The sequence below is a fragment of the Camelus dromedarius genome, chromosome 22, assembly GCF_036321535.1.
Source record: "Camelus dromedarius isolate mCamDro1 chromosome 22, mCamDro1.pat, whole genome shotgun sequence".
NCBI lineage: Eukaryota > Metazoa > Chordata > Mammalia > Artiodactyla > Camelidae > Camelus > Camelus dromedarius.
The window spans coordinates 17,735,456-17,754,956 of NC_087457.1; the positions used below are offsets into that span (position 1 = coordinate 17,735,456).

General features: G+C 35.5%; 2 protein-coding genes across 4 annotated transcripts in view; one reads left to right on the plus strand and one right to left on the minus strand.

Moving 5' to 3' along the window:
- The first annotated feature begins 380 nt into the window (after nt 1-380).
- GTF2E2 (general transcription factor IIE subunit 2) overlaps nt 381-19,501 on the plus strand; it is a 59,901-nt gene continuing 40,780 nt past the window's right edge. The window contains exons 1-3 of one of the 2 annotated variants that reach the window (XM_031440177.2): nt 381-596; nt 3,588-3,757; nt 19,244-19,335. In XM_031440177.2, coding sequence (XP_031296037.1) covers nt 3,592-3,757; nt 19,244-19,335 — 258 coding nt within the window. In that variant the 5' untranslated portion in view covers nt 381-596; nt 3,588-3,591. The remainder of the gene's footprint in view (nt 597-3,587; nt 3,758-19,243; nt 19,336-19,501) is intronic. The other variant, XM_010987983.3, reaches the window with a different exon arrangement.
- On the minus strand, nt 9,401-16,870 carry SMIM18 (small integral membrane protein 18). Of its 2 annotated transcripts, XM_064477361.1 has the most exons (4): nt 16,665-16,870; nt 14,148-14,248; nt 10,273-10,354; nt 9,401-9,859 (listed from the first exon to the last, which is right to left on the minus strand). In XM_064477361.1, exon 4 carries the CDS (start codon nt 9,818-9,820, stop codon nt 9,524-9,526), a length of 297 nt encoding a protein of 98 aa, XP_064333431.1. In that variant the 5' UTR covers nt 9,821-9,859; nt 10,273-10,354; nt 14,148-14,248; nt 16,665-16,870; the 3' UTR covers nt 9,401-9,523. The 2 variants fall into 2 exon arrangements, with proteins under 2 accessions (XP_064333431.1, XP_010986283.1); XM_010987981.3 differs by lacking the exon at nt 14,148-14,248.

Consider the following 19,501-nt stretch of genomic DNA (forward strand, 5'->3'; position numbering starts at 1 on the left):
GCACTTGATGTAAAGTCACAAGACACCAGATAGAAAATAACTTGAAAAATCTCTTCGCCACTAGGGTTAAACAGATACCAGCGCACGCTGCAGGAGGATCTAGTAGCTTTATATTTCTTAAAAACAAAACAAAACAAAACAAAACAAAACAAAACAAAACTGAAATCTGTTTCCACTGCTGTAAAGGAAAGATAGCTTGTCTTCTAGTGGCGGCTACTCGCTTCCAACCTAAGTCCCACCCCCAACCACGCTCCCGTCGTCATGGAGACCCGGGACGCCCCAGCTGGCTGATTCCCTTTCCGCTCTATCCAGGTGGGGCGCGTAATGACGCACGCGCGTTCTCGGCGGCCGCGGTGGCTGCCGGGACTGAGTTCTTAGCCGCCAGATCAGGAAGTGTCGGGCGGAGCACGGGACCGAGTCGCCGCCTCAGCTGCCGCCGCCGACGCCGCCTGTGCGGAAACCCGGACCTGGCGGGGCAGCGCCCCGGCGTGCGTGCAGGCTGGGGCGCTGACAACGAGCGGGAAGCGGCGGCCACGCGGGCGTGGGCGGCTGGTCGAGGCGGCAGCGGGGCGCGTTGGGCGGCCCTTCTCGCTCAGGTAAGGGCTGCGGCCGCCGGGTGAGGGGCGCAGAGCCCCGGCCTGGAGTTCCTCGGGGCCGCCTCCTCTCGGGGGCGGGCGGGTCTCTCACTCCGTGGGACGCTGGGGCTTCCGTTCCCTACGCGAAACGCTTAAAACCCGGTCACAACTTGTGAGGAGCATTGTCTTTTAGGCCGGGGGTTCATTGACAAACTTGGGTTGGAAAGGGGAAATTCGAATCGGAGAGCTGATGGCGCCTCTTTCTAGCCCCGAAGTTTACATTAGCAGTAACCGCATGAACCATGTGTGTGGAGTTTGGGGAAACCACGGCGTCCAGCTAACTATAATTTTTATGCTCCTTCATGGACTGTTTTTTTCCACCTGCCTTTTGGAGACCTAGTTTGGAATGATTTTTAAACTTTAGTTATAATAGTTTGTTTTCTGCAAAGTCTAAAGACATTTTCCAAAACAAATTGCGGCGCTACCTTTTACCGTCCACCTCTACATTTCTGTCATGTAAGCGGTAAGCAGTCTCTGTTCTCAGCTTGCCGGCTATTCATAGTGTTGGCACCTGCGAGGCTCAGGCAGGGAAAGAAGCAAAAGAGAGGAAAAGTAGTAAGGTTGAAAGAAATCGAATAATATCCTGGAAAGAACGTGGGACTTTGGAGTCAGAAGATCTGATTTAATTTTTGGCTTCTTAGTGGGCGAACACGTGAACTTACTGAGTTGTGGTGGTGTTTTTTAAAATGTAAAATGGGCAGGGTGATATGTCCTGTCTGCTACACTGATCAGTTCATGTAAAACTCCAAATATTGAGTCATCTTTGAGAAAAAGGAGGAAAAGTTAGTTGGAGCGTGTGATGGTGAAAGACATTAAGCCTTATATGTTTCAGGTGCCACTGAACGTTACCTGCACCACACAGGTCGCTTTTGTTTCGGAGGCCTTGGCCGGCATTTCAGGGCTGGAGTCAGGAGCAGCTGACTTAGGAGTCAGGATATTGGAGTCCTGGCTCAGGCACTTTCAGCTGTGTGACCTTAACTATGCCCCTTCACGTCAAGTTTCACCTGTTGAAATAGGGATAAACCTAAATACCCAAATATTTATTATCTGATCCTGTTGTGAGGATCAAATGCTGTAAACATTTAGGTCTTTGTAAACTGTAACCCTTTCATTTACTGTGTTAAACTTGTGATTATAAAAGCCTGGGTTAATTATCTGGCTTAACAAGGTGAAACAGATACAGGTGTTTCTTGTTTTAGCTTGTCCCGTCCCCCCCCCCCCCCAGCCTTGGGAATTCTCTTGTTCTCACCTTCCCTCCCCCAAGACTCTCCTGCTTTCCTCGCCCCAGTATAACCATTCTGTTATTTCTTTTCAGATCCAACTCAAAATAGTAATACTGAAATAACATATGTATGTAGCTGTACTATTTAAAAAACTGCTTTCACAAACATTTGCTCACTTTATTCTTACAGTTGGGCTAGCTGTAGACAGCATTGATAGGTATCCTCATTTTACTTATGATAAAACTGGATTTCGAGAAGTCTAGTGGTTTGCCCAGGGTCATGTTACTCTTAGGGATTAGAACTGAGGGGAGAAGGCAGGTGTTTGATTCGAGGTCCAGTACGAGTGATTCTTCCTTAACTGAAGTTACTCTGATTATTTCTTACTAGTGCTTACGTTTTTAACTTTTAGCATGCTAAGTCGCTTTTTATTTCTTCATTGCTTTTTAAGTGAGGTGCTCTGTGCTCTCGTGTCCTCAAATGTAAGCTGCTTGAAGGCAAAGATTTATCTTCCAGAACCTTTTAGAGCTTGGAGTACAGTGCCTCACAAACAAGATGTTTAATTAATGCTTGTGAAACCATTAACAATGAGGCTAGAGCAATTTAAAGATATTCCTCATTCATTATTCATTTAACAAATATTTATTGAGCTACTCCATGCTTGAAGGCTTTCAGAGTATAAGATAGTCTTTTTTTTCCTCTGAGACCTTTCTTCCCAACTTATTACCATTAGTCTTACAATGTAGAAATCATTTACATCGTCAACTTGTGTGCTTCTGAGACTCTCCACAGAGTTCTAGGGAGAGTTCAGACAAGAGAGGAACGTTTTTAAATACTTGGTTTAATGACCTGTGGCTTTCCGATTGTACTGAAGTAACTTAGAATTATAGTTTCAGAACTGAGGGACAAAGAGATCTAGTCCCATCTCCCTGTAAATCAGGAATTTTCTGTACATATTTCTAACAAATATTAATCCAGCCTCTTCACCACTTAATGTTAGAGTTCATCAGTTTTAAAATGTATCTTTTAATTTATAAGCAATTCTGATGGTTCTCTTTTTTTTTTTGCAGTGAGCCTTATGTCTCCTAATTTCTGCCTGGTTGTCCTGATGCTGTTTCTAAAGCAGCATTGTCCAACAGAAATAGTGTGAGCTGCAAGTGTGAGCCACACATGTAATTTAAAAATTTTAAAACCCAACGTTGTAAATCAACTATACGTCAAAAAAAATTTTATTCTAGTACCTATAGTTTAAAAAAAGGTAAAAAGAAAGGAAAATTAATTTTAACCTTTTACTTAACCTAGAATATCCAAAATATTATCACATTAACATAATCAATCTTAAATATCTCATTAGTAGTTCTAAAAGTTCTTTTCATTGTATTGAGTCTTTTAAATCTGGTGTGTATTTTACACTTTGTACATCTCAACTCTTGCCCCATTTCAGGTGCTCAGTAGGCACTGTGGCCAGTGGCTGTCATACTGGACAGCGTAATTCTAGTGGTTTAGAGAATAATTCTTTTTACCTAGTACCTAGCACAGTGCTTGGCTTATAACAGTTACTAATTAAAGATTTTTTTGAGTGAACGAGTAAATGAATAAATGCAAGTGCTAGAGGACTAATAATAAAAGGTAATTTTGTTTGGGAAGTAACTCTTGTTGAGACCTGTGAATTTAGCATATAGGTTTGAGTGACTTGAATCTGTATTAAAGAAATTTATTTTTGTCTTTGCAGCATTATGGATCCAAGCCTGCTGAGAGAACGGGAGCTGTTCAAAAAACGAGCTCTTTCCACTCCTGTAGTAGAAAAACGTTCTATATCTTCTGAGTCATCATCTTCATCATCAAAGAAGAAGAAAGCAAAGCAAGAACATGGAGGATCATCAAGTTCTAAACAGAATTCTGGTTAGTAAAACTGACTGTTCAGCTTTTATTTTTGGGAAACCATTTAGTCATGAAAAGTTCATTTTTTCAGTTCAGCATTCATATTGATTGGTACTTTGTTAAGTGTAAGGGATAGAATGATAAGAGTTTTTTGCTCTTAAGTTATTAAGATTTAACTGTTAAGGTGTTAAAATTGAAGGTGTTAGAATTTAGGTTGTTATCCTTTTAAAAAATGTCATTGAGGTTTAATGTCTATACCATACAGTTCACTTATTTTAAGTGTATGATTCAAAGGTTTTTAGTAAGTTTGCAGAGCTGTGCAGCTGTTAACTACAATAGAATGTTAGAACATTTCCATCACCCCCAAAAGATCCCTTGTGTCCACTGGTAGTCACTCCTTGTTCCCATGTCAGCCCCTGAAAATAATCTATTTTTTGTCTCTATATGTTTGCCTTTTCTGGACATCTCATATAAAAGGAATTGTATAATACGTGTTTTTTAGTATGTGGCTGCTTTTACCTGGCATCTGTTGGGATGATCATGTTGTTGGTTAACACTGTATTCAGTTAATTGATTTTCAGATATTCAATGAACCTTAACATTCTTTGAATAAATGCTACTTGATCATGGTGTGTAATCCTTTGTTGTGACGTTCAGTTTGCTGATGCGTTGTCCAGGATTCATCCATATTGTAGCATGTATCAGTACTTTATTCCATTTTATTGGTGAATAGTATTCCATTGTACGGATATACCACAATTTGTTTATCCACTCACTAGTTAATGGACATTTGGATTATTTCGAATCTTTGTGTGGATGTGTTTTTTTCCCCTTTTGGATAAAGACCTAAGGGTGGAATTTCTGGGTAATGTAATAATTTTATGTTCATCTTTTTAAGAAACTACCAGATGGGTATACTGTTTTACATTATTTTATTTTTTTCTCATTCTTGACAACACTTGTTATTCTTTGTCTTTATAGCCATTCTAGAGGGTGTGAAGTAGTATTGTTGTGATTTTAGTATGCGGTACCCTAATGACTAATGACGTTGAACATCATTTCATTTCATGTGTTATTGACCATTCATGTGGCTTGGTGAAATATGTATTCAGATACTTTTTGACCATTTGAAAAAATTGGGTTGTCTTCTTCCTATTGATTGTAAGAGTTCTTTGTGTATTCTGGGTACAATTTGTTGATCCAGTATCACATGTGTTCTTGGTGTCATATTTTAAGAGATCTTTGCCTAACCCAAGGTCATGAAAAGTTACTCTTGTATTTTCTTATGAGTTTTATAGTTTTAGCTCTTAAATTTTGGTCTGTGATATATTTGAGTTAATTTTTTTGTGTATGGTTTCATATAAGGGTCTAAATTCATTTTTTTTGTATGTGGTTATTCTTTTGTCCTTGTGCCATTTTTGAAAAAGGTTTTCCCTATTGACTTGGATTGGCACCCTTGTTGAATTCATACTCAGGTGACAATAAATGAGGGTTTATTTCTGGAATCTGTTAGGTTCCATTGACTCATATGTCTGTCCTTAATGCCAGTACCACATCTCTTGATTGCTGTAACATTCCAGTCAAGTTTTGAAATTGGAAATTGTAAGCCCTTCAGTTTTGTTTTTTTTTTCAAGATTGTTTTGGTTTTCCTGGATCCTTTGCATTTCCATATAAATTTTAGTATCAGCTAATCAGTTCATGTCTGTAAAAGAGCAAACTGTGATTTTGATAGGGATTGCATTGAATCTTTAAATCAATTTGGGGAGACCTACTGTCTTAACAATATTAAGTCTTTTGGTCAATTAACATGGTTATCTTTCCATTTATTAGGTTTTTAATTTAAGAATGTTTTGTAATTTTTAATATGTCTTAAATTTTAAGTATTCTTTTTGATACTGTGAATGAAATTTTCTTAGTTTGATATTTGGATTGTTCATTGCTAGTATAAATATATTAGAGTTTTGTATATTGATCTTGTATTCTGCAACCCTGTGGAACTCATTTATTCTAGTTTTTTGTGTGGGTGGATTCCTTAGGATTAGTCTACATAATAGGATTATGTCATCTGTGAATAAGAACAGTTTTATTTATATGAGTGCCTTTTATTTTTCTTGCCTGTCAGGACTGGCTAGTATGATTTTGGATAGGAGTAGTGAGTGTGAATATCTTTGCCTTGTTCCTGATCTTAGGGGGAAAGCATTCAATCTATGCAAGATGTTAGCGGTAGGGTTTTTGTAGATACCCTTTATCAGGAGTTCCCCCCTATTTCTAGTTTGTTGAGAGCTTTTAATCTAAATGAATATTGGATATTGTTAAATATTTTTCCTGCATCTATTGAAATTATCATGTTTGTTCTTGTTCTTTATTAATATGGTATATTACATTAATTGATTTTCAGATGTTACACCAACCTTGCATTCTTGGAATAAATCCTGCTTGGTCATGGTGTGTAATCTTTTTTGTTGTGAGATTCAGTTTGCTGATATTTTGTACAGGATTTTTGTCTCTCTATTCATGAGGGGTATGGTTTGTTGTTTTCTTCTGATGCCTATTGAGCTATTTATGGCCCAATAAAATGATCTGTGAAGTATTCCATTTTCCTCTACTTTCTGGAAGAGTTGTGAAGGTTTAATATAAATTTCTCTCTAAATATTTGATAGAATTCACTAAGTAAGCTATTTGGGACTGAGTTTTCCAATTGTGGGATGCTCTTGGTAGAAATTTCTTCTTGTAGATCTATTCAGGTTTTCTCTTTCTTGAGTTAATTTTGGTATTTTATGTCTTTTTAGGAGTTTGTCCCTTTCATCATCTACATTATCCAAAGTTTTTAAAAGTATTCTCTTGCAATCTTTTTGATTTCTGTAAGTTTAGTAGTGATATCCTTTAGTAGTGATATTCCTTGTTTCTGATTTTAGGAATTTGTGTTTTTGTTTTTTGATTAGTGTAGCTTAAAGGTTTGTCAATTTTGTTGATATTTTAGAAACCCAACTTTTGATTTCATTGATTTTTTTCCCCGTTTTTCTGATTTTTAAAAATTTCATTAATTTCCACTTCATTTATTATTTCCTCCCTTCTGCTTATTTTGAGTTTAGTTTACTCTTGGGCTGTTATCTTTTAGACAGCTAGGTCAGTGCAACTTAATTCATAACAAAAATTATTTACCTATTTCAAAGTGTAGTAGTAGTGATCTTTATAGATACCATCTTGTTAGATGTTCTTCAAGCTGTTTTCCTAATTGACGTCAAAGCAGAGCCAATCTTTCTTTGAAAGTAGACTTGTCATTCTTATTAGTACATAACAGGTTTATCTCTCATTCCAATAAAATTTGCATTGAATTATGGTAAACAAAATTTTAGAAGTGTTTTAAACATTAGCAAAGACTTGCTCTTAGACCTAGTCTCTTTGATTTGCTTAAGGCTATTTTAAGCTCCAAAATCTCAGTGGCTTAAAATAACAAAAGTTTTTCTTTCATACCTGTGTTTATCATGTGTTAGCAGAGGTCTTAGCTCATTAGTCAGTCAAGGACCCAAGCTGATAGAGTAGCTGATACTGCAAATGTTGTTGGTTTCAGTGCCAGAGGGAAAAAGAACTCTTAAAGATCTTGCCTGCCAGTTCATTGCTCTGGTCTGGAGGTGAGGGTGACTTCATCTCACAACTCATTGGCTAGAACTAGTCACAGGGCTGTATCTAACTGGTTCCATGTGCTCAGAAAGAGGGGACCTGGAAATACTGGGTGTAAACACTAAAGACACCATACCACCGTAGTTCGGGCCACTGTCATTGGATTGCCCGATTAGCTGCTTACCGCGTCTCCTGGTTTACTTTCTTTATTATCCATTCTCTGTACAACAGCCATTGATTTTTCTAATCATTATTCTGATGACATCTCTCTCTGCTTAAGGCTGATCATTGTTTTCAGACAAAGTCCACCTTTCCCTGCAGTTTGCATGCTGTGCCTGATCTGGTCTCCACTTACCTTTTATGCCCCTATCTCTCTGTTCCTGTACTCTGTGCTAGTGATACTGACTTGTAGCTTCTCTAATCTGCTTTACTCTCTTCTGCCTCTTGGCCTTTCCTCATAGTACTTCCTCTTCTTGGAACATTCTTTTGTACCTCCTTCCCTCTTTCCTTTGGTTAACTCCCATTCTTTTAGATTTCAGCTTAATAGTCATTCCCACTTGGCAGTTTGAATTCAGTGCTTAGCCCTTGAATTCCCATCGCACTCCCTATTTCTGAGGAAGCTGTTGTATGCCTTTGTAATTGCATGGTTACTTGTTTGCTGTTGTAACCTAATATCTCACACAGAGAAACACTCAGTACATATTTGTTGAATTGCTAAATAAAGTACAGGGTAAGGTAGGGAAAATTTGATAGTGTATATTATAAAAAAAAAAAACTGTATATTAAAGGACCCATATGCTTCCCAACTATGGCAAGGACCCCAAAGTTTTCTGTTTATGAAAATATGGTTTTAACAAGTACCTTGGTTATTAAAGTATTTTGTATATCTAGATTTCATAAGTCTTTTGAAAGTTGGTTACATTTTCTGTGTTTGTTTCTAATGTCAGAAAAAAAAGTAAGTATTATGTCGAAAAGTGATTTCAAACTGGCATTTAGGGTTCTCTAAAACAAAAATGACAGATATGTATGTTTCATGTCACATATCAAATATTTGCTGTTTTGCCATAATTTTCAATAGCTTCTTAATTTATTAAATTGAAGTGCCCATTTAGTTAAAGGCTGTTATTTCCATTTTTTTTGTCGTTATTTTGAGTAATGCTGTTGTACACATCTTTGTATCTTGAGGGTTTTTTTTTTTTTTTTTTTTTTTGACCTGATTTCTCAGAATAAATTTCCAGGAGTGGCATCTCTGGTCTAAGGGCAGTTGTAGTGCAGTGGTTAAAAGCATGCTTTGGTTTGTTCACGGGTGGTAGCAAAATAGTGTCATGGTTATAAAATAGAATACTGTATAGCTCTTAACATTCCAAGAAATAAAACTGCCCTATTTCTTAACAGGTGTTAAATGGTCTTACCTTTTGACTTTTTTTTGCAGTTTTTTTGCATTGGGTATCTTAGCCCTTGAGAGAGTGAATATGAGAAGCATAAAGAAAGAACAAGCTCAAGAAATGCAGTTTAGGGGGTGTGCAAGTAAGTTTTAGTTTGAAAATGGCCCATCTTAGACCATGTATTTCTTACTAAACAGTAAGTCAGTTTTATGAAAAGTTTATGCAAGTGTACTTGTGACCTTTCTGAGTATTTTGAGATTTTTTTCCCCACACCAATCTTACATAAAACTTAATTTTTAAAAAATGTGTAAGCTCAATAAACTAGTAAATACTGTTTTTTAATAAGTGGGGACTTATGTGTTAGTGGAAGTATTTTACTTTGGTTTTGGATAAGCATTTTAAATAGCATTTTAATTAAACCAAAACACATGGAGAATAATTCTGTTTTTTTAGTCCATGTGATTTGTTTAGGTATAAGTAACTTGGGGATCATAAGCCTTTCTTTTATTTTCCAGTTTACCTTTTAATGAATACTGAATTCTAGGAATCTTTTATCCAGTTTTTGAAGTGTCATTTTAAATAGATTGGTAAATTATTCACATTTGTGAAGTTTCACTGTATATTTAATGAAATGGATACACACACAGAAAGTGCATATTTAATTTGTTTTTTCTTTCTAGTAGAAATCTTTTAATTATTCATAGACAGAGTCAGTTTTGTAATAACAATTGGCCTCGGAAATTTTTCTTTTTTTCTCAGTGGTTGAGGGCTGTTTTTGAAGCTAGACTACTTCAGTTTCACGTTTTCTGATGTTGTCCATCATACTTCTGAGGGGGTTCGGTTCACTTCTCAGGTCTTTCACAGTTTTGTTTTTCACACAGCAGCAGCAGTTAAGCACTTCATAAAGGAAAGCCAGCACTACTAAAGAGACCACTGTAAATATAAATAAAAGCAGAATAACAAAGCAGGCAGTGTTCCAGTTATCATGGAAAGGGTAAATTTTTTGAACTTGAAAACCAAGGTACTGATAAACAGATGTAGTTGTTTCATTCCAGAGGCTGGAGCTCAGGGAGGCCATTCTTAAAGAGATAGCACTTCTTATGTCGCTTGTTTGACTCTATAGAGAGGTAGAAAATGAATACATGTAACCAGAGTTTACAGGTTTGTCAATTCAAATCTCAGTTTTAAGATTTGTTAGTAAATTTATATAGGCTGCATCAGTGTTCCTTATTTTCTGCCATAATTAGAGCCTGAGTGGTGTTTCTGAGTTTTTTCTGTCTATGCAGTGTATTCTTTAAACCATACTATGTATTTCTTAATGTATATCATTTGTTAGACAAATATGTTTGTTCAAGTGTCATATACAGAAATTAACTGCTAATGGAGGGAGAAAAAGGCAGTTGAATTATTTTAAAAATTTGACTAAAGCAGTAGTCAGTGAGCTGTTATCTATAAAAGATATTTGCCCTTTAAAGTCTTCCAACTGCCCTCAGAAAAGCTTTTCGCATTACCCTCATGGATCCATCTCACCTGCTTAGTTCAGTGTATTTCTGTCTCTTGTTTCCTCTCCTTTAAACTTCCAGGACAGGTGATCTGAATCAGGAAGTAGTGGCTGAGTGAAAAACAGCAGATAAAGAAAAGCCAAATAATGACAGTTTTCAGAATAAGGACAATAAAATTTTAGATTAACGTTGCCTATGCAGAGACCTGAATTTAAGGTGTTTGTTTTTGGTAATGTGTACGATAGTCTTAAATGTCTTGTAATACCTCAATGACCTATGGGCACGAATACTTAAAAAAAAAAAAAACAACAGACAAATTCAGTGCTCCAAAGCTACCTAAATTGTTGTTTCATTTCGCAGAACTAGCCAGTGAGTTAACGTTTCAGTGTTCTTGCACTAGATTTTGCTCTTGTTGACCTGATACTTGTTAGGCCTTAAATGGAGTCATAAGGATTGAAGATTTGATACTATTAAAAATGCTAAATGACTTTTTATTATCTGAATCTTTTAAAAATATCTTTTTAAGCTTTAAAAAATTATGCAATACCTATATACCAAGAAACTTCTTGAAGTAAAAGGGGAAAAACCCCGTACTTCCACTTGAGTTTGTATGCTTTCTTTTATGAAAGAAATGAATTACTTTGCATACTTTTTCTTTGCTACGTAGTTGTAAATATTAAATGTATTTATTGATTACCTACTGTGTAGGAAATACTTTTCTAAGTGTTGGAGTAATGTGTGTGAGAGTGTTTTATTTAAAGAAAATTTCAAGGTGGTATAGAAATTTAAGAGTATAATGAACGCCTGTGTGCCGTGACAAGCTTCATTTCTCAACTCTCGGCCAGTCTCCACCTCTGCCCTCTTGCTTCTACCTCATACATTATTTTGAAGTAAATCCCAGATATCACGTCACTTCATGTAGGAATATTTCAGCACATATCTCTTAAAAGGTGAGGGCTCTGTTTTAAAATGTAATCACAATATCATGTTCACACCAAAAAAGATAAAAAGGTGACTTTAAAAAACTCCAAGCCATAACAATATAATTACATAGATTTGTTTTCTTTATAAACATAATTTTAAAACTTTGGGATTGATAAATTAATATTTTCTAAGTTTCCTTTTTCTTTCTTAAATATAATTTGCTTGGCAAATCACTTCACCTGTCTGAATGGACTTGTTTCCTTCCTTTCTTCCCTTTGTGTATGTTGAAGATCAGATCGATGATCTAAGGCCAGAAGTTAAGGCCTAAATTTATTTACTTATTTTTGGATTTAAGAATCCTTCCGTTTCATGGCGCTCAGTGACCCTTCCTCGTGAAATGAGGTACAAGAGACTAATGGACAGTAGTTGAATCAGTTGCTTCCTTAGTTCTTGGACATACAAAAATACATTGTCTGGCACATAGATCTGTGATTAACTTCCCACTACATTACAGCAGTTCAAACTATGTCAGGAGACCCAGCCTTTCAGAGTTACCCTCATTTGTCCTTTGGAGTTTTCTTTTCTAAGCACAGTCTTTAAGAAAGCAGGGCTGAATTGCTGTGTTGCACAACTCCAGGGAGCACTGGTCATACTGTGTTGTGGGGTGGGCACCATTCACATAGGATACAGTGTAAGCTGAAGCTGAGCAATGTGGGGTGCTGCCAGGCTACCCCTCCACCTCTGCCTTGTTGCTGCCTCTGATTTTGCACACATTGTCAAGTAACCTATGGAAACTAACTCAAACGGAGACAGAAGTTAAATCCTTTTTGACCCAGCCTTCCTAATAGACTAGTGTAGTGTGTGCATGTGCACAGACACGCACATGCCTGAAAAGTGTTCAACTTTGGAGCTCTTTTAAGGTTTTTAGCAGTACTAAAATGAGGGTATTCCTGGGAAGGGTAACATACATTGTTAGGGTTATTTTTACTTAAGTGTGAATGAGTTCCAGGTCGGTTTTGAAAAGCAGAGGAGTTAATAGAGAGGCGAGAGAAGATGAGGACCTTGGAGAAACGGGATGGTGCTATTTAGCTGGGTGGGTGAAGAGCAGGAAGACCTGCTTGAGGGTCTGTCCCATAATTTTACCTGGGCTAACCTATACCTCTTCAGCACTGATGAACGTATTCCTTAGACTTTTTGTTAAGACTTTTCAGGCTGATTCCTTTTTAAAATTTGGGAATTTCTTTTGAAGATTTCTCTTCTAAATCTGGCATTAGAGCTGATTGTGTAGGGGAGGGAGGAGAGAGTCGAGTGAAGCAATTTCCACATTATGCCCCTCAAATTAGTTGATGTACCTTATTAATGGACTTAAGCTGTTACTTCACTATTGATTTCAGAAATAACAGCAACTTAAAATAAAATTTGAAAGCATCACCTGTAATGATCCTATCTCCCTAACATATATGAAACTTGGCTTTTTTCTTTCTCCTACAAGTTGACTATATAAATCCATAATTTATACCTGGTTGAAATTATGCTGAATTTATTACTTTGCATAGTTTAATTTATTATGAGTAGGCCTTTTTAAAAAAAATTTGTAGTGACTTTAAAACTGGGGGGATTTTGTAAAGATAGATAATGTAAATCACTATTTCAAAATGAAATTTTAGAATGATTAGAAAGTTGGCTTAAGGAACTTTATACTCTATTTTTGAGATCCAAGTGAACTGCTTAAAAACTTTTAAGGTCCCCTCCCCCTGAAAAATTAGGGAGGGAGGAATAAGGATGGGAAGGATGAGAGAAGGGGGAGGAGAAGGTGGGATAGGCAGACAGACACAATTACATTTAATTATTTGAAGTTAACTTGCTCTCATTCAGTGACTCTTCTACTGATTAAATTAATACAGTATATTCACAGTTGAATGTAATGCATGAGTGAGGTGACTATGGAAAGCTTTTTAGATATGTTTTTAGGTGAACAAGATGCAGGACAGTGTGTAGAGGAAAGAGGGAAATAATACATATTTCTACTTGCTTGAATCTGCACAAAAATCTTTGAAAGGGAGATACAAGAAATTAATAACAGTGATTCCTTGTGGGGTTGGTTGGAGAGTAGAACCTGGGGACAGGGATGTGTGTGAGACTTCTCAAGGAGTACCTTGTGGACAAAGAATGCCACCTGCTGTGTCAGCAAACAAAGGATGTTGAAGCCGTGAAGCCATCAGCTACTACAGCTGCACCTGCCAGTGAGCCCTGAGGGAACTCAGGATGGAGACAAACAGGCTGCCTGCAGCAGTGCACACTGAGGGGACTCAGGATGGGAAAGAACTAGATACTGGCCCTAGATAGTTAAGGTGCATATCAAAGGAACGATTTCAGTGCTCCCAGACTCGTGCATCTTCCTGCAAATTCATAAGCCTGAGCTATAAATTCATTAACCTGAGGTATCTGGTTTTCTGTAATATTTTGATGTTCCTACTACCTGGTTTTTGTTGCAAAATCTCGTATATCCTGGCTCCTCCCTTACCTCTTTGGAGCAATCTGAGAGGCTGCCTCCTAGGCTTAAGTCCTCAGAAAGCCCCTCAAAAAATCTGCCAAATAAAACATAATTCTCAACTTTTAGGTTGTGCATTTTTTCCTAGTCGACAATTCTGTATATTCTTTTGGTTTTTGAATCATTTGAATGTATTACTTATTCAAATCCAAACTAATATATTTTAAAATTATTCCCTGCCTTTGGTTTTTAATAGTCTGTTGTGTTTTATATAGTCTATTGTGTTTAATTGTTGTGTTTGGATTACTTCTAAAAAAATGAGGTTTAGTAAACTCATTTTGGTTAGGCTGTATACTTTATCCACACACGAATGTGCCTTTAGTAATTATTCTTGTAATAGTGACTATAGAGAACAGTGTATGGTGCCTCCAAGGGTAGTTCTAAGTTTCGCTAGAAGCATCTAAGCAGTTTTAAGAAAGAGTACATACATGTCAGGTTTATGTTGTAAATGACGACAGCTGTTTGTGAATGTGTTGATAACTGATGAACAACTGAAAACATTCACTCTTTAGTTAGCTTCTGGGCGTATCTGGAAAAAGTAAACCTTTAATGTGGAGTCATCTTCCACCTTTAACTTTTTTTTAATTTTTAAATTATTTATTCATTTTGTAATTGAAGTACATTCAGTTACAACATGTCAATTTCTGATATACAGCACAATATCCTGGTCATGCATATACATACATATGTTTTCATATTCTTTTTCATTAAAGGTTATTACAGGATATTGAATATAGTTCTCTGTGCTATACAGAAGAAACTTTTTTTTAGTCTATTTTTATGTATAGTGGCTAACATATGCAAATCTCAAACTCCCAGATTTATCCCTTCCCACCCCCTTTCCCCATCACCTTAAATTTAATGTGGTTTATTCTTTCAAAGTACACTACAGTTCTTCTGTGTTAAGTTTAGGTAAAATCTAAATCTTACTTTGATGGATTAGACATAATTAGATACATAGAAAGACATTTACCATTAGTATTTCCTTGTATTTTAAGACTATTTTTGAAATTAAAACGTAAATTTATATGAAGCAAATGCTGTAAACATGCCTTATGAAAAGTAAGAGAAAATGGCTTAAGAAAAATGGTCTATTGTACTTTTCTGGATCCCTCATTCCCTTTAAAATTTCATTACAAGAATGGGAAGTATTAAAGGAAAATTATAATTTTTAGTTTATATTGTTGTTTTGTATATTCCCTTATTTCTCCTTCCATTTTAAATGGTCCTAGTGAAATATTTATAAGGATAGGACTTGGAGCTGTTCTAGAACCTTGAATTGCCAGATGAGAATAAAATTATGCTTTTGCTCTATTTATGGAAAAAAAAAACCCCTTGAATTGAATTCTGTAGTGCCTTTAAACATATCACTTTGAAATATGATCAACTGATCATAATATCATTTATATATAGAACAATTCACACGGCCCTGGAACTTTCTGAGGTAGGCCATGTCTCTAAGGTAGTTTGGCGAAACAACAGTGAGCCTCCATCTGCACTAACTATAGCTACATTACCAGTAAAATGTGGGCTGATTATAGGGTTAAGACAATGTGGGTGGTAGGAGTTTCTGCCTGCAGTTTACCTGAAGTTTACAAGTTAACTGTTTTATTTGACAAAGTTATTTTTACTTTATCTGAGACTTTTTTGGGGGCTCCCACACTTTGTATATCAAGCAGGAATGCTTTCTAGGCAATTAACCACACTGTACTGAGCCTGGAGAGATCCAGTATCTTTTTACAGAAGCCTTTGAGCTCTATAAGGGATACTTTGCTCATGCCAGCAGAACACTGGCTAAGAAATAAAAGGAAAAAAATTCTTTAAAATTTAAATAGATTTACCAACAAAGAAAAGGGCAGAAGTTGGATCTTTAGTTTAGTTTAGGTAATCTGGAACTATAGCATCTAATAAATAATTATATTTTCATGCTTGAATATTATAGAATTAGAAATTTGGTCAGCAGTTTATACTCATTTTTAGTAGACATGAATGATGGCTCTGAGCCATGAAAGTAATCTTACTACCTTGAAAGTTACCCCCTGTCCCTTAACCAGTTTTTCTTAGGACATATTTTTTTTTAAAATGGAATTTATAAAAAAGATTTACTGTGTATTTATTTTGAGGATCAGTTTAAGAATAACTTTAACATATTAAAGTACTGTGATAAATACATATTTTGTAGCATACCAAAAACATAACTGTCTAAGAAGGTTTTTAATTTAACAATGGCATGACTTGTATGTTCAGTAACATAGACTTTAAAATTTCACTGTAAGGAATTTTAATTAAAATATATGAAAATCTGAAGCTCTATAAATGATCTCTTTGGTTACAGTATAATGTAGCCTACCTATTGGTACCTTTCTGGTCTTTTTATTTTTATATAAAAATCACAGTTATGATCATTTATAGGCATTCTCTACACCTACACTCAAAGTCAAATAAAAACAATTTTGAATTATTTTCTTATATTTGTTAAAATACAACAAACTTTTTTTTTTATAAATAACTGCTTTTTACCAGCCAATATAATTTGCACATATAATCAGAAAGCTTTATGCTTTTAGTCTAGGTTTTTCTTTAAGAAAAATCCTTTGTTAAGAGAAACCAAACTGCTGAAATGAAATAGCTCAGAGAAAATGAAATTTGCAAGTAACCACGTAAATCAAATGCATATGGTTTACTCTAAGGTCTGGATATAGATCAGATTCATAGAAAATGTCATGAATTTTCTGTTAAGGCGCAGAGGGTGAGGGTGCTTGCTTATCAAGTAGCACAAGGCGGACTTCACATTTTCGTAATAAAATCCTGCCAAGCAATGAAATGAATACATTTTTTTGGGTCTTTAGTAGGAACAAAGCTTTCTGCTTGGTTTTTATGATAAAATATTTATACTGTATCATAAGGACATGTATTATTAAATAAAAAAGATCATATAAACCTACCTCTTGCTGAAAGGCTGCTGTTGAAGCGATGGTATCGTCTGTGTGTAATGCAGTCTAGTGCACAGCCAAGATGGAGCTGTGCTCCTATTGGTTGAACCACAGTGCAGCTGACAGTTTCCTCTCCGTTCATTTGCATTTAGTCTTGCCACCCTAAGAGTAAATCATTCATAAACTTGAATAGAGCTGTCTGGGTTCTCAACTGTCACCCCTTTTTCTTGCCTTTTTTGTCTTTAAGCTAAATTTCTGTATAGGAATTTGTGAGTTAGTAACAAATTGTTGATTCCTTAGTGTTTAGCTATAGAATTTCAGATCCTTCAGTGATTGTTTCAGTGCTCAGGCTAGAAGAGAGGTTGTAACCTAGGAAACAGTCCAGGTTTATCAGTTTGGTATTTCCTTCAGGAAATGTGCATAAAAATCTCATAAATGATTTTTTTTCAGTATTTGTTCTTTATATAAGTCTTGCTCTCTGAAAGTGATTATTTCCATGTGGCAGTTTGATTTATATGAAATTCTGAGGGAAAAGAAATAAGGTTTTTACCTCTACTAATTGGGAGAGGGTTAGTTTTGGTAGGTACACCACCTGCATTAGAAAAGCAGTCTGTGAAATTTAAATTGCAAAAGAATCCTTAGTTGGTCTTTTAGAGACAGAATGTTTTTATTTTGCTGTATTAGAGTTGTGGTCTAAGCATAGCAGTCATGGTTTTTATTTATGCGAATGGGCTATTATAACAACAGTGGACTGGGTAAGTGCTTGCTATGCAGACATTTTTTTACATTATGGATAAATCAGCACATTTGTTTCTGGGGCAATAAGGTGTACATGGATATATTCTTACATTCGTTCCGTCAACTAATATTTATTGTTTACTATGCCTGGCATTGAGTTAAATGCTGGAGACCCCATGGTTAACAAAGCTGTTTGTCCTTCATGATTGACCATTTGCATGATGCTTATCCTTAACATACTGTCCTTTACTGTTTTTCGTAGTCTTCCCAGTTAGTTGTTTAGTAGTGTAGGATAAACTTAATGTTATTTTACTTAAGTCAAACAAGAATTGATTAAATATGCACTTAAGAATTTCTGTACTCTGACAAAATACCCAGTTTGAGATGGAATAATCTGTGTTAAATGCTAGTTAATGATTTTTATACAAGGCAGCATCACAGGGTTTACAACTGGATTTGAATCTTTATTCTTCCTCTTACTACTCTGTTTTCTTATGCTTCAAACAGGACATAAAACCTCCTAAATAGGCTTTTTGGGAGGGATTAAATGAGAATCATTTAACATGGTTCTTGGCAAATAGTAAGTGTTCAATGAAGATTAGATACTATTACTGTTAGGAGCGTCCTGAACACCTCGGAAAATGAACTACATAGGAGGTATGAAACAGTGAATGTGAAAGCACACCTATAAGGCATTCTTAATATTGTTATTTTGGGAAACATAGTGAAGTAGGCTTTAATGTGTCAATTGTATTATCAGCATTGTAAAAAGTTATTTTTAAAGGAAGATTGCATCTGAGGTCTCATTTTAGTCTCAAAAACATATTCAATAAAGCCTTTTCACTAACTAATCTCAAAGGAATATTATGTTGCCTTCTAGAAGCTGTTCTTTTGGATCTCTGACAGTTGTTACATTTGACTTGTGGTTGTTCTAATGCATTCTTTTGTTTAAATTATTATTACCAAACTGGTGCCAGAAATTGACTCACCTTCCTTTTATTTAACCTCTTCCTTTGTGGATCAGCCACATGGGAACTTTATAATATCTGATCTGATGCCTTGCTGAATAGAATGTGTACTTCTGAAATGTCTTCCCAGCGTTTATGATTTTTTTTTTTGCTGTTCCTGCCTATGATTAATGGAATGCATTTGTGATGCAAAAGTAGCATTAGGGTTTCTGTTTATAAATATGCAACAAAATGGTAGATGTTTTGAACCAGATTATCTTCTTTATAGATTGCTCCTTGTTTCATGCTGTTATCCTTTTTAAGCACCTATGTTTACGCAGTGGCAGCCCTTGTATTTTTTTATTCCAAATATATCTCTAAAGTGGACTTTAGAATAGTTATGGTATAATACTTTTTATTAATTCCCATTAATTAATATCCATTTATTTAAGCTGGTAATCAGAAATTGATGTAATAGATGAAAAACTGAACTTTTTATTCCTTTCAAATAATCTCACTTCTCATGGTTTTAAGTCTGTCAGAAAAGCACTATGGATCAGATTGAGATTTGTATTGTCCTCTTGTTTCAAAAGGTTTGCCTCTATTTATGGGGGAAATCTAATCAGAATTAAGGAAAGAATGAGATAATGGTGCTTATAAAAGAAATGTATTTTAATGCTTTTGAATTATTTATATTTTGTTCCCATCCTTAGAAAATGGATGGTTTTTATGCATGCAAAGATTGTGAATTTGTTACTAAGATTTTATAGGATAGAATTTACTAGATAGAAAAACTCAAAATATGAAGTATTTTACCAGTGTTAAAAAATCATTTTAGCTGCTTGAAAGTCATAATCATTTCCAATATAGAAATGTTTTAATGGTTTTTTTGAATTTCATTTGCAGATCATAGCAATGGATCGTTTAACTTGAAAGCTCTAACAGGAAGCTCTGGATATAAGTTTGGTGTCCTTGCTAAGATTGTGAACTACATGAAGGTAAGTACTTTACTCAGCTAACAAAAATTCTGTTTACTTTTTGGCAGAAGAAGGGGATTGGAATTTTCAGGAGTAAATTTGTATATAATGTCAAAATGTATCAAATTATGTTTCAATATGTGTGGTTTATTGTATGCCTGTTATTCCTCAGTAAAACTAAAAAATA